This window comes from Procambarus clarkii, chromosome 27, assembly GCF_040958095.1.
Source record: "Procambarus clarkii isolate CNS0578487 chromosome 27, FALCON_Pclarkii_2.0, whole genome shotgun sequence".
Taxonomy (NCBI): domain Eukaryota; kingdom Metazoa; phylum Arthropoda; class Malacostraca; order Decapoda; family Cambaridae; genus Procambarus; species Procambarus clarkii.
In genome coordinates this window covers 22,399,445-22,412,904 of record NC_091176.1, presented here as the reverse complement: position 1 = coordinate 22,412,904, position 13,460 = coordinate 22,399,445, and the positions used below count along the sequence as shown (strand labels likewise).

At 39.4% G+C, this 13,460-nt stretch overlaps 1 protein-coding gene across 3 annotated transcripts in view; it reads left to right on the top strand.

The window, feature by feature from the left end:
- The window catches only part of botv (exostosin like glycosyltransferase 3), a 43,347-nt gene that overhangs the window by 16,886 nt on the left and 13,001 nt on the right, over window positions 1-13,460 (top strand). For 2 of the 3 annotated variants that reach the window (XM_045749197.2, XM_045749198.2), the window contains exons 7-9: window positions 418-543; window positions 1,132-1,259; window positions 4,788-4,912. In XM_045749197.2, coding sequence (XP_045605153.1) covers window positions 418-543; window positions 1,132-1,259; window positions 4,788-4,912 — 379 coding nt within the window. The remainder of the gene's footprint in view (window positions 1-417; window positions 544-1,131; window positions 1,260-4,787; window positions 4,913-13,460) is intronic. The other variant, XM_045749200.2, reaches the window with a different exon arrangement.

Here is a 13,460-nt window from a genome sequence, read left to right as displayed (position 1 = left end):
GTTTGCTTGTTTTCTGTTGGGGAGTTTTATCCACTAGTTCGGCTTTTGGTAGCAATTTTAACCAGAATAGGGGTTTGTTTTGGAATGCTTACCTTTCTGAATGCTTGACCCAGTCGATGACAGACATAGAATGCTACCAACCACATGGGGGTTTCTATAGGCCATTGCTCCCCTTGCCTCTCTGAGGGGGCCAGGTTCTGGCCGTAATCCCCGGTAGGTCCTAGAACTCCATACACATGACTGATGCCAAAGTCTGACATTAGCATATCAGCCTGGTAAAGCTCCGGGGAGCCTCCGGGCCTCGCCCAGAAAATGGCGTTTCGTTACATTCAACGCTGGTTATTTATTATTATTTATGCTCCTGTTTTGTAAATTCCTTCATTGATTAGTACTGCAACTGTTGGTTTTTGTTAAAAGGTATTGCTGAATTCTCTGGCTCGTTTGTATGGTTTACCATATCTGAACAAGGTAATCGTTGTATGGAATTCACCGAAGCCCCCGCCGGAGGATCTGCGGTGGCCTGATATCAAGGTTCCAATTCAGGTCAGTAGCTCATTAGAATTCCATAACGTTTATGTACATTGCAGTGTATTTAACTTTGCATTATAGCCATAAATTTCTTTGGACTTTTTAAATTAATTTTAAGCCTCTGGAAAGAAGAGTGGAAAGAATGGAGAGCATTAACACTTAAACTGCCCAAAACATCATATAATGTCTTGAGTAACTGTCGATAAATTGTGCACTACATCATATGATGTTTGGGAGTACCACGCAAGATTTAAAAGTCCCGCTGCTACACAGGGTTCACACCAGCTTCCTCAGGGCTCTTGTAAACAGATGCCATTTTCTAAAAAAAATCATGGGCAACATTCCCAGGTGTGAAAGCCTCAGTACTGAGTGAGCCACCAAGGCTGGCACATACAGCATGAACTCACAGCAATACTGTTCAACTTCTGACCACAGCATTGCCTAAAAATGTAAAAAATATATGTAACTGGTAATATTTAAGTATTACCGAAGACCCTGACTGTAATAAAAATGGCCAGGATTCTGATAATAGCAGGATTGTTGTGATAATTTGCGCTGTGCATAGTATTGTGGGAGGAGTAATGCTGCACATTGTCCTTGCAGGTGATACGAGCAGAGCGAAACAGTCTTAACAATCGATTCTTGCCTTATTCGGAAATTGAGACAGAAGCTGTTCTGTCTGTGGACGACGATGCTCACCTTCGGCATGATGAGATTGTCTTTGGGTTTAGGTGAGTGACAAGAGAATTGTTATTGTTAGATAATATGAGAACATGAAAAATAAGGAATCTGATGACCAAACCACACACCAAAAGATGAAGAAGTGCTGTTTCTTCTTCTTCTGGTGTGTGGTTTGGTCATCAATCTTGTCACATTACTGTGACTCATCATCTGTAAAATATCTATGGACCTATGTGAAACAACTCCCTATTTACTGTGTCTCTATCTGCTGCCACTCATGTACTTGCCCAATCTCTCCTTGAAAATTTACATTGAGTTTGCTTCTATGATATTACTTGGAAACTTGTGCTACAGATCTGTAACCCTATTTTTTAACTATTGTTTAATTATTTCTGAAATCTAAACTGTTCTCATTTGACTCCATTACTTCAATAATTCCATTGATTCTACAATGTTTTCTTAGTATAATCTCAAGATAATTATAACCCATTTATTAATATACCTGTACTACCTAAAACTGCACTGTCTAATCCACATGAAGTCTCACAAAGGCAAAATAATCTTGATGAATAATATTTTGAGTTGTTAATAATGATTTTTATACATATGAATCCTTAAATCATATATTACTAGCAATATTTCAGATGTTTGTACATTATCATTTTGGATTTATATCCCTACTAAACATAATTCCCAGTTATTTTTCACAATCTGATTTGGTAATTTCAATATTGTGTAGCTTTTATCAGATAGCAGTGTTTTCCTTTGCATAACCTTTCAATTTGTCAGTATTGAGACTAGGCTATATATTTAGACCGGTGAGTGCAACGACAGCCTCACTTCTTGCGGAGTTCGCATTCGATCCTTGATGCTCCACGTAGTTGAGCCCCTTCACTCTATCTTCATATTCCTTTCAAATTTTATATAATTATGGTTTAGTGCTTTAGCCTTATTATTACAAATGTCTGAAAGGTATTTAACAAAGATGAATATAAATAGCATGATGAAATATCATAAGAAGATAGAATGCAAAACAACACATTTACACTTAAAATTAAGGTGTAAGCACTGGTTTGACATTAGAACTGTAGACATGAAACAATTCTTGAAAATTTTTAATGAAAAATTTTAGTGAAAATGATTGTGCATTTAACCCTTAGACCGCGCATATTTCTGCGAATATAAGGGTATAGTAGCAAAAAATATTTTAATTATGTAAAAATAACTGTAAATTGTTAAATAAATCTCCAACTTATTGGCTTCAGTGTCATGAAACTTTCATCAAAATATTTTCAGAAATTGATTTTAGGCGAATTTTTTAAAAATAAGAACGTTTTATTGATAAGGTGAATAGCTCCTAATAACTGGAACTGAAGGATTATGCAGACTTGGGCACCAGTTCGCGGTACCCTGCCTGGGCTTCCCTTAGCATGTACCCAAGGCTAAGAGCCCTGGGAAACCCCACTGGGCCTCGTCCTACGAGTGTGTCCCTGAAGTCCCCCCTCACGTCCTGCGAGTTTGACAGTTGCTCTGTCCCCTTGTCTCAGGATGACACTCACCGGTTGTGCCTCTGCCATGCTGCCTGTTGGGTCATTGTTTCTTATAACCCGGTGTCATGCGATAGGTGTTGTCGGTATGTGCTCTCGTTCACCCAGGCCACTGGTCATGATAATCGTGTGCAGGCGGATGCGGGGTTGCTTGCTAGGTTCAGGTTGCTGCAACGCTCTTGGTTGTTTATGGCCCCGGATGCCTCGAGGCTGCCCCGTTTTGGTTGTTGGGGTCCGGACTTGGGGGTGAGGGTTGCTTCGGCTCTGGCTCCTTCCACTCCTCGTCCTTCCCCTTCTGTTTTGCACATTTCCTCCCTTGCTTCCGGGCTCCGAACCGTAGACAGGTTTCAGGGTTGGAGCGGGGTCTGGTTGGGTTGAGACTCAGGCGGTCTCGGGGGATTTCAGGGTGGTGGTGGAGGCATTCGAGTCGGTTCCTCCAGCCGTGCCGTATGGGTTTGACCAGTGGGCTCCCTTCCTTAGTGTTTGTATGGCTGCCCCGGCTTTTCCTTATTAAGCTGGGGCTTTGGGGGTGCGGCTCAGCCCCGGGTCTTGCCGTAGAGGTTCCCGGGGTTGGGGAGGGGTTGCCTGGGTGGCCTCGGCCCCATTTGCCCCTCTTGGGTCTTTGTACCCTTGGTGAGGGGCTGGCAGTTCCTCTGAGTGGCGTTGTTCCTTCCCCCTCTGTGTTCCTGTTGGTTCGGGTATACCCCTCGCTGGGTTCGGTTCCGTGTCCCTTCGGGTTAGTCGGTCCCATCGTTCCTGGGGTGGTGTTTCGCCCCATTTTCCTTACCCTTTCGCGCTTATGTCGCAATACTGTTCCCTTTGAATCAGGGGTCCCTGCATGTCCCTTGATCAGGGGTTATTTTTGTCCATATGTACCTCCGTGAGTTTGTGCTTGCTTGTCGTGGTTCCTCCCTCCTGACACGAGGGAGGCTCATGTCGGAAGGGAGGCTCCCCAGCATCCCTCCCTCCCTCCGGTCGGCGGCATTTTTCGCATATTTTGACATCCAACATAAGAACTGCCAGTTGGGTCGCTGGCACTGAGGGTCTGGGGCTCCCCCTTCCCCCTCCTGGGGAAAGGGAGGGGGGTTGCGCAGATGGTGGCGCGGCGACATGATGACATCATGCTAGTTTGATAACTTTGTTTGGGGAGTTCTGTCCACTCGTTCGGCTTTCGATAGTAATATTTTCACCAGAATAAGGGTTTGTTTTGGGGTGCCTACCTTTCTGGGTGCCTATCCCGGTCGATGGCAGACATAGAATGCTCCCAACCACAATGGGGTTTCTATAGGCCATTGCTCCTCGTGCCTCTCTGAGGGGGCCTGGTTCTGGCACGTGGTCCCCAGTAGGCAAGAACTCCTAGCACTTTGATGCCAGAAAATTATACATATCCATTCAGCCTGGGATAGCTCCCGGGAGCCTCCAGGACTCACCCAGAAAATGGCGCTTCATTACATTCAACGCTTGTTTTTTATTCTGAATTGAAAATCTGAAGTTTTCAATATTAACTTTTAAAATTAATTTTTATTCTCTTGTTTTTCAAGTTATGCTGTGATCATTTAGACAAAGTTGGAGCATTTGCCGAGTAGATTATGCAAACAAAAATTGGAAAGTGTGCAAGTTTTAAAAACTTAGGTTAAATTATTTTTTGTGAAATCATATATGTATGTATTCCACGGTCTAAAGGTTAAGGAACCTGCCTCACATGGACCAGTATTTCCATGGCAGTGTTCTTCTATTCTTATAATGACTTGGCTATGTAATTTTAAATGTCTGTTAAACAAGTTTATTTCCAACTAGCTGTTAGTTTAATGTTATTGCAGTGTCTTCTAATAGTTCAAGATATGGAGATTGCTAAGGTCTAAAATTATTAGAGCATATTCTACGTGTCCATTCTTCAAAATTTTAAACAATAAGGTATACATTACATGTTGAAACATCTCATTTAGCTTAAGGAAATAATTAGTTCTCAATACTAAAGATGCATGTTAAAGTGATTTATTTTATTACTGTATTTAAATTACACTTTTAAAGAGTATGGAGGGAGGAGAGAGATCGGATTGTGGGATTTCCTGGTCGGTACCATGCGTGGGACTTGAACTATGGTGGCTGGCTCTATAACTCTAACTACTCATGTGAGCTCTCCATGGTTCTTACAGGTAAATGTTACATATGGCTTACTGGAATTTTGTTTAATTTTAGTATTACTGTACTTTTTAATATTTTACTGTTTTATGAATAATTTATGTAAAGGGGATCCACAGTTTGTACAAGTATGCTTTCCTGAAAGTCTTGCACATCAGTAATCATACAAATCTAAGTTAATGTTACTTGGGAGAAATATATGTCTCAATTTATTATACAGTGTATTGCAATAAAAAATATACTTAATCATTATTTATAAATTCTCACAATTTCCCAACCATATGACTATATAATGTTCCCATGGGATAAACAAAAGCCATTGAATCCATTTAAGCTAATGTGATGATGATAACATTGGAAATTTGCATGTCCATTTTATATTATATATTTATATATATATATATATATATATATATATATATATATATATATATATATATATATATATAGGTTAGGTTAGGTAGGTTAGGTAGTCGAAAAGCAATTAATTCATGAAAACTTGGCTTATTAGGCAAATCGGGCCTTGCATAGTAGGCTGAGAAGTGCGTTCTGGCTACTAGGTACGACATACATATATATATATATATATATATATATATATATATATATATATATATATATATATATATATATATATATATATATATATATATATATATATATATATATATATATATATATATATATATATATATATATATATATATATATATATATATATATGTATGTCGTACCTAGTAGCCAGAACGCACTTCTCAGCCTACTATGCAAGGCCCGATTTGCCTAATAAGCCAAGTTTTCATGAATTAATTGCTTTTCGACTACCTAACCTACCTAACCTAACCTAACCTACCTTTTTCGGCTACCTAACCTAACCTATCCTATAAAGATAGGTTAGGTTCGGTTAGGTAGGGTTGGTTAGGTTCGGTCATATATCTACGTCAATTTTAACTCCAATAAAAAAAAATTGACCTCATACATAATGAAATGAGTAGCTATATCATTTCATAAGCAAAAAAATTGAAAAAATATATTAATTCATGAAAACTAGGCTTATTAGGCAAATCGGGCCTTGCATAGTAGGCTCAGAAGTGCGTTCTGGCTATTAGGTACGACATATATATATATATATAATATATATGTGTGTGTGTGCAGAAAAACTACATGTGAAAAATAGAGAATGCTTAACGCGTCTACATCCCCTTCATCAGAGCAAAGTAGAATGACATTCTACACACTCTGTAGAACACTATATATATTATATATATTTGAAAGAACTTTTTTAGTGTCAGAGTGGTTGACAAATGGAATGCATTAGGAAGTGATGTGGTGGAGGCTGACTCCATACACAGTTTCAAGTGTAGATATAATAGAGCCCAATAGGCTCAGGAATCTGTACACCTGTTGATTGACGGTTGAGAGGCGGGACTAAAGAGCCAGAGCTCAACCCCCACAAACACAACTAGGTGAGTACTACAAACTCACATTCTACTTTGCTCTGATGAAGGCGATGTAGCCGAAAACGTGTTAAGCATTCTCTACTTTTCACATGTGGTTTTTCTGCATACATATACTGTGTGTGTATGTATGTGTGTGTGTGTGTGTGTGTGTGTGTGTGTGTGTGTGTGTGTGTGTGTGTGTGTGTGTGTAATTACCTAAGTGTAATTACCTAAGTGTAGTTACAGGATGAGAGCTACGCTCGTGGTGTCCCGTCTTCCCAGCACTCTTTGTCATATAACGCTTTGAAACTACTGACGGTCTTGGCCTCCACCACCTTCTCACTTAACTTGTTCCAACCGTCTACCACTCTATTTGCGAAGGTGAATTTTCTTATATTTCTTCGGCATCTGTGTTTAGCTAGTTTAAATCTATGACCTCTTGTTCTTGAAGTTCCAGGTCTCAGGAAGTCTTCCCTGTCGATTTTGTCAATTCCTGTTACTATTTTGTATGTAGTGATCATATCACCTCTTTTTCTTCTGTCTTCTAGTTTTGGCATATTTAATGCTTCTAACCTCTCCTCGTAGCTCTTGCCCTTCAGTTCTGGGAGCCACTTAGTAGCATGTCTTTGCACCTTTTCCAGTTTGTTGATGTGCTTCTTAAGATATGGGCACCACACAACAGCTGCATATTCTAGCTTTGGCCTAACAAAAGTCATGAACAATTTCTTTAGTATATCGCCATCCATGTATTTAAATGCAATTCTGAAGTTAGAAAGCATAGCATAGGCTCCTTGCACAATATTCTTTATGTGGTCCTCAGGTGATAGTTTTCTATCTAGAACCACTCCTAGATCTCTTTCTTTATCAGAATTCTTTAAAGATTTCTCACATAATATATAGGTTGTGTGGGGTCTATGTTCTCCTATTCCACATTCCATAACATGACATTTATTAACATTAAATTCCATTTGCCAAGTGGTGCTCCATATACTTATTTTGTCCAGGTCTTTTTGAAGGGCATGACAGTCATCTAAATTTCTTATCCTTCCTATTATCTTAGCATCATCAGCAAACATGTTCATATAATTCTGTATACCAACTGGTAGATCATTTATGTACACAATAAACATCACTGGTGCAAGAACTGAACCCTGTGGTACTCCACTTGTGACATTTCTCCATTCTGATACATTGCCTCTGATTACTGCCCTCATTTTTCTATCAGTCAGAAAATTTTTCATCCATGATAGAAGCTTACCTGTCACCCCTCCAATATTTTCCAGTTTCCAGAACAACCTCTTATGTGGAACTCTGTCGAAAGCCTTTTTTAGGTCCAGATAGATGCAGTCAACCCAACCATCTCTTTCCTGTAATATCTCTGTGGCTCGATCATAGAAACTGAGTAAATTCGATACACAGGATCTTCCAGATCGAAAACCATACTGTCTGTCTGATATTATATCATTTCTCTCTAGGTGTTCTACCCATTTAGTTTTGATTAGTTTTTCCAATACTTTCACTATTACACTTGTCAATGATACAGGTCTATAATTGAGGGGGTCTTCCCTGCTGCCACTTTTGTAGATTGGAACTATGTTAGCCTGTTTCCACCCGTCTGCTACGATTCCTGTACACAGGGATGCCTGAAAGATCAGGTGAAGTGGAATGCTGAGCTCAGATGCACATTCTCTCAGAACCCATGGTGAAACGCCATCTGGGCCAGCTGCTTTGTTCTTACCGAGCTCCTTGAGCATTTTTTCCACTTCGTCTCTAGACACCTCTATGTGTTCTATGTTGTTCTCTGGAATTCTTATTGTATCTGGTTCCCTAAAGATTTCATTTTGTACAAACACACTTTGGAACTTTTCGTTTAGTGTTTCACACATTTCCTTTTCATCTTCCGTGAATCTATTTCCCATTTTCAACCTCTGAATATTATCCTTTACCTGCAATTTGTTGTTTATGAATTTATAGAATAGACCTGGTTCTGTTTTACATTTGTCCGCAATCCCTTTTTCAAAATTTCTTTCTGCCTCTCTCCTCACTGCCGTGTAGTTGTTTCTCGCATCTTTGTATCGCTGGTATGTTTGGGGGTTCGGCCTCTTCCTGTATTGATTCCATTTTTGTGTCTTTCGGTCTCTAGCCCTCTCGCAATTTCTATTGAACCAATCCTGTTTCCTAGTTCTGCATCTCTGTTTTGGTATAAATTTTTTTGTGCCTTTATCATATATTTCACAAAACTTGCCATACATCTCATTCACTTCCTTGCCTAGCATCAAGTCTGTCCAATTATACTCACTAAAAAAATTTCTAAGGTCACCATAATGTCCTCTCCTGAAGTCTGGTTTTTCAACTGCTTCAACCTCCTTATTTTCTTCCAGCTTATAACGCATTGCATACTTTATTCCCAAAAAGACATGGTCACTTTTACCCAAGGGAGGAAGGTACTGAATGTCAAATATCTCTTCCTCCTTCCTGGTAAATATCAAATCTAGCATGGAGGGAACGTCCCCTTCCCTCATCCTCGTAGCTTGTTTAACATGTTGATACAAGAATGTTTTCAGGATGAGGTCTACAAATTTACAGGTCCAAAAATCTTCTGTTTTAGCTTCATATGCTTCCCAGTCTATGGATTTTAAGTTGAAGTCACCGACTATCAACAGTCGTGATCTATCGTTATCCGCTCTCGCTATAATCTCTCTCATTATTGTTATAAGACCTTCACGTTTACTATCTAGCTCCTCCTTTGACCATGTGCTGCTTGGCGGTGGACTATATGCATTTATCATCATTAGTTTATCATTAGTTTATATATAGTGTGTGTGTGTGTGTGTGTGTGTGTGTGTGTGTGTGTGTGTAATTACCTAAGTGTAATTACCTAAGTGTAGTTACAGGATGAGAGCTACGCTCGTGGTGTCCCGTCTTCCCAGCACTCTTTGTCATATAACGCTTTGAAACTACTGACGGTCTTGGCCTCCACCACCTTCTCACTTAACTTGTTCCAACCGTCTACCACTCTATTTGCGAAGGTGAATTTTCTTATATTTCTTTGGCATCTGTGTTTAGCTAGTTTAAATCTATGACCTCTTGTTCTTGAAATTCCAGGTCTCAGGAAGTCTTCCCTGTCGATTTTATCAATTTCTGTTACTATTTTGTATGTAGTGATCATATCACCTCTTTTTCTTCTGTCTTCTAGTTTTGGCATATTTAATGCTTCTAACCTCTCCTCGTAGCTCTTGCCCTTCAGTTCTGGGAGCCACTTAGTAGCATGTCTTTGCACCTTTTCCAGTTTGTTGATGTGCTTCTTAAGATATGGGCACCACACAACAGCTGCATATTCTAGCTTTGGCCTAACAAAAGTCATGAACAATTTCTTTAGAATATCGCCATCCATGTATTTAAATGCAATTCTGAAGTTAGAAAGCATAGCATAGGCTCCTTGCACAATATTCTTTATGTGGTCCTCAGGTGATAGTTTTCTTTCTAGAACCACTCCTAGATCTCTTTCTTTATCAGAATTCTTTAAAGATTTCTCACATAATATATAGGTTGTGTGGGGTCTATGTTCTCCTATTCCACATTCCATAACATGACATTTATTAACATTAAATTCCATTTGCCAAGTGGTGCTCCATATACTTATTTTGTCCAGGTCTTCTTGAAGGGCATGACAGTCATCTAAATTCCTTATCCTTCCTATTATCTTAGCATCATCAGCAAACATGTTCATATAATTCTGTATACCAACTGGTAGATCATTTATGTACACAATAAACATCACTGGTGCAAGAACTGAACCCTGTGGTACTCCACTTGTGACATTTCTCCATTCCGATACATTGCCTCTGATTACTGCCCTCATTTTTCTATCAGTCAGAAAATTTTTCATCCATGATAGAAGCTTACCTGTCACCCCTCCAATATTTTCCAGTTTCCAGAACAACCTCTTATGTGGAACTCTGTCGAAAGCCTTTTTTAGGTCCAGATAGATGCAGTCAACCCAACCATCTCTTTCCTGTAATATCTCTGTGGCTCGATCATAGAAACTGAGTAAATTCGATACACAGGATCTTCCAGATCGAAAACCATACTGTCTGTCTGATATTATATCATTTCTCTCTAGGTGTTCTACCCATTTAGTTTTGATTAGTTTTTCCAATACTTTCACTATTACACTTGTCAATGATACAGGTCTATAATTGAGGGGGTCTTCCCTGCTGCCACTTTTGTAGATTGGAACTATGTTAGCCTGTTTCCACCCGTCTGCTACGATTCCTGTACACAGGGATGCCTGAAAGATCAGGTGAAGTGGAATGCTGAGCTCAGATGCACATTCTCTCAGAACCCATGGTGAAACGCCATCTGGGCCAGCTGCTTTGTTCTTACCGAGCTCCTTGAGCATTTTTTCCACTTCGTCTCTAGACACCTCTATGTGTTCTATGTTGTTCTCTGGAATTCTTATTGTATCTGGTTCCCTAAAGATTTCATTTTGTACAAACACACTTTAGAACTTTTCGTTTAGTGTTTCACACATTTCCTTTTCATCTTCCGTGAATCTATTTCCCATTTTCAACCTCTGAATATTATCCTTTACCTGCAATTTGTTGTTTATGAATTTATAGAATAGACCTGGTTCTGTTTTACATTTGTCCGCAATCCCTTTTTCAAAATTTCTTTCTGCCTCTCTCCTCACTGCCGTGTAGTTGTTTCTCGCATCTTTGTATCGCTGGTATGTTTGGGGGTTCGGCCTCTTCCTGTATTGATTCCATTTTTGTGTCTTTCGGTCTCTAGCCCTCTCGCAATTTCTATTGAACCAATCCTGTTTCCTAGTTCTGCATCTCTGTTTTGGTATAAATTTTTTTGTGCCTTTATCATATATTTCACAAAACTTGCCATACATCTCATTCACTTCCTTGCCTAGCATCAAGTCTGTCCAATTATACTCACTAAAAAAATTTCTAAGGTCACCATAATGTCCTCTCTTGAAGTCTGGTTTTTCAACTGCTTCAACCTCCTTATTTTCTTCCAGCTTATAACGCATTGCATACTTTATTCCCAAAAAGACATGGTCACTTTTACCCAAGGGAAGAAGGTACTGAATGTCAAATATCTCTTCCTCCTTCCTGGTAAATATCAAATCTAGCATGGAGGGAACGTCCCCTTCCCTCATCCTCGTAGCTTGTTTAACATGTTGATACAAGAATGTTTCCAGGATGAGGTCTACAAATTTACAGGTCCAAAAATCTTCTGTTTTAGCTTCATATGCTTCCCAGTCTATGGATTTCAAGTTGAAGTCACCGACTATCAACAGTCGTGATCTATCGTTATCCGCTCCCGCTATAATCTCTCTCATTATTGTTATAAGACCTTCACGTTTACTATCTAGCTCCTCCTTTGACCATGTGCTGCTTGGCGGTGGACTATATGCATTTATCATCATTAGTTTATCATCCTCATAGCAGATCTCTAGTGATCTAATCTCTAGTTATTATGTCAACTTCTTGTGGATTGGCAATCATTATTTCCTTCACCTTTAGGTGTTCTTTTACCAGCACAGCAACGCCACCGCCTTTCCTAATTTTTCTGTCCCGTCTCCAAATTGAGTAGCCCCTTGGGAATATGACCTCATTTAAAATTACATCTTCAAGTTTTGTCTCCGTGAGTGCAACAATGTCTGGTGTCTGCAGCTGTATTACATCACTTAACTCCAGTATCTTCGATCTCACTCCATCTATGTTGGTGTATGCAATCTTCAGGAACTTGTTCCCCCTCTCCTTATTCTTCACTCCCCCTCTCTCTATTGATTTTGTTGGTTTGCCTTTATGTACCACTTTACTGGTTTGCCTACCCCTATCACTTTGTAGAAAAAAGAATTTATTTCTTCTTCATTCCTGCTCTCATTTAAATGTTTTGCCTCGGCGAGGTTCAGTTTCAGCTTCTCTCTGTCTTCTTTTGAAAGATCTCGTCTTAACGACCACCCTTTCCCATCCTCATCCCTTTGCAATTTTCTAGCATTCCTTAGTACTTCTTCCATCTGTTTGGCACCGTTTAGGGTGATCCTCAAAGGTCGATCTTTCCCTTTTACGTACCTGCCTATTCTCCTGTAGTCGCACACATTCTCTCTGTAAGACCTTCCACGAGGCCAACAATTTTATCTACTACTTTAGCTTCTTCTACAGCTCTTTCTGACCTAGATGTTATCGCCTTTTCTTTGCAGCCAAAAATGATTAGGGACTTACTCCGATCAACTGTGTTTTGCACCAACTTCGGGTTAGATGCCAATTCTTTCCTCACTTCTAGCCTAATGTTTGTTTTATCTTGGTTGCTGCAGTGTTTGACTTCCTTTACTGCTTCTTCTATTTTTTCCTTCTCCTTGGCCACTTGTGCATAAGTGAGTTGCATATCTTTCTTGCACTGTTCTATTCCCTGTGTAACTTCCTCCATCTGTGCTGACAAAAGCTGTTTCTCCTGTTGAATTTCCTTGCCTAACCTATTGTAGTCATTTATGTTTAAATTTACTTTAACTTCTTCCAAAGCTATTTTTAAGAGTTTATTTTCTTCTTCCATGGCTTTGCAATTTGTTTCCAATTGATTCTTATCCTTGCGCAAGTCTTTCACTAAACCCTCAAGACATAAAACTTTGCTATTCAAATGGTCATTACTTTCTTTCAATTTACTAATTATTTCTACATGAGAGTTCACTATAGTATCTAAATTTACCAACTTGTTATGTAGACTACTAATATCAATGCTTTCTTCATTGAATCCCTCAAAATCAAGCTCTGTTTTGTTTTTCCCCTTGCCAGTGGCCATCTTGAATGTTCTTCTCTGCACTGTAAACACTAGGGCAACTTTTTCTCATCCGATTTTTCACTTCCCTTAGCACTTTCCTGTTATCTCACCTATTTTTCAAGAGCACTATACCTTTATGTTCTCTGGGACACCACTCACTACCATCAACCTGTACTACAATACTTAGGATTGTTGAAATATGCTGGAGCTCCTCTGCTGCAAGTGTTGACCCTAGGGGTGTCACCTTTTGTGTGTGTGTGTGTGTGTGTGTGTGTGTGTGTGTATATATATATATATATATATATATATATGTCGTACCTAGTAGCCAGAA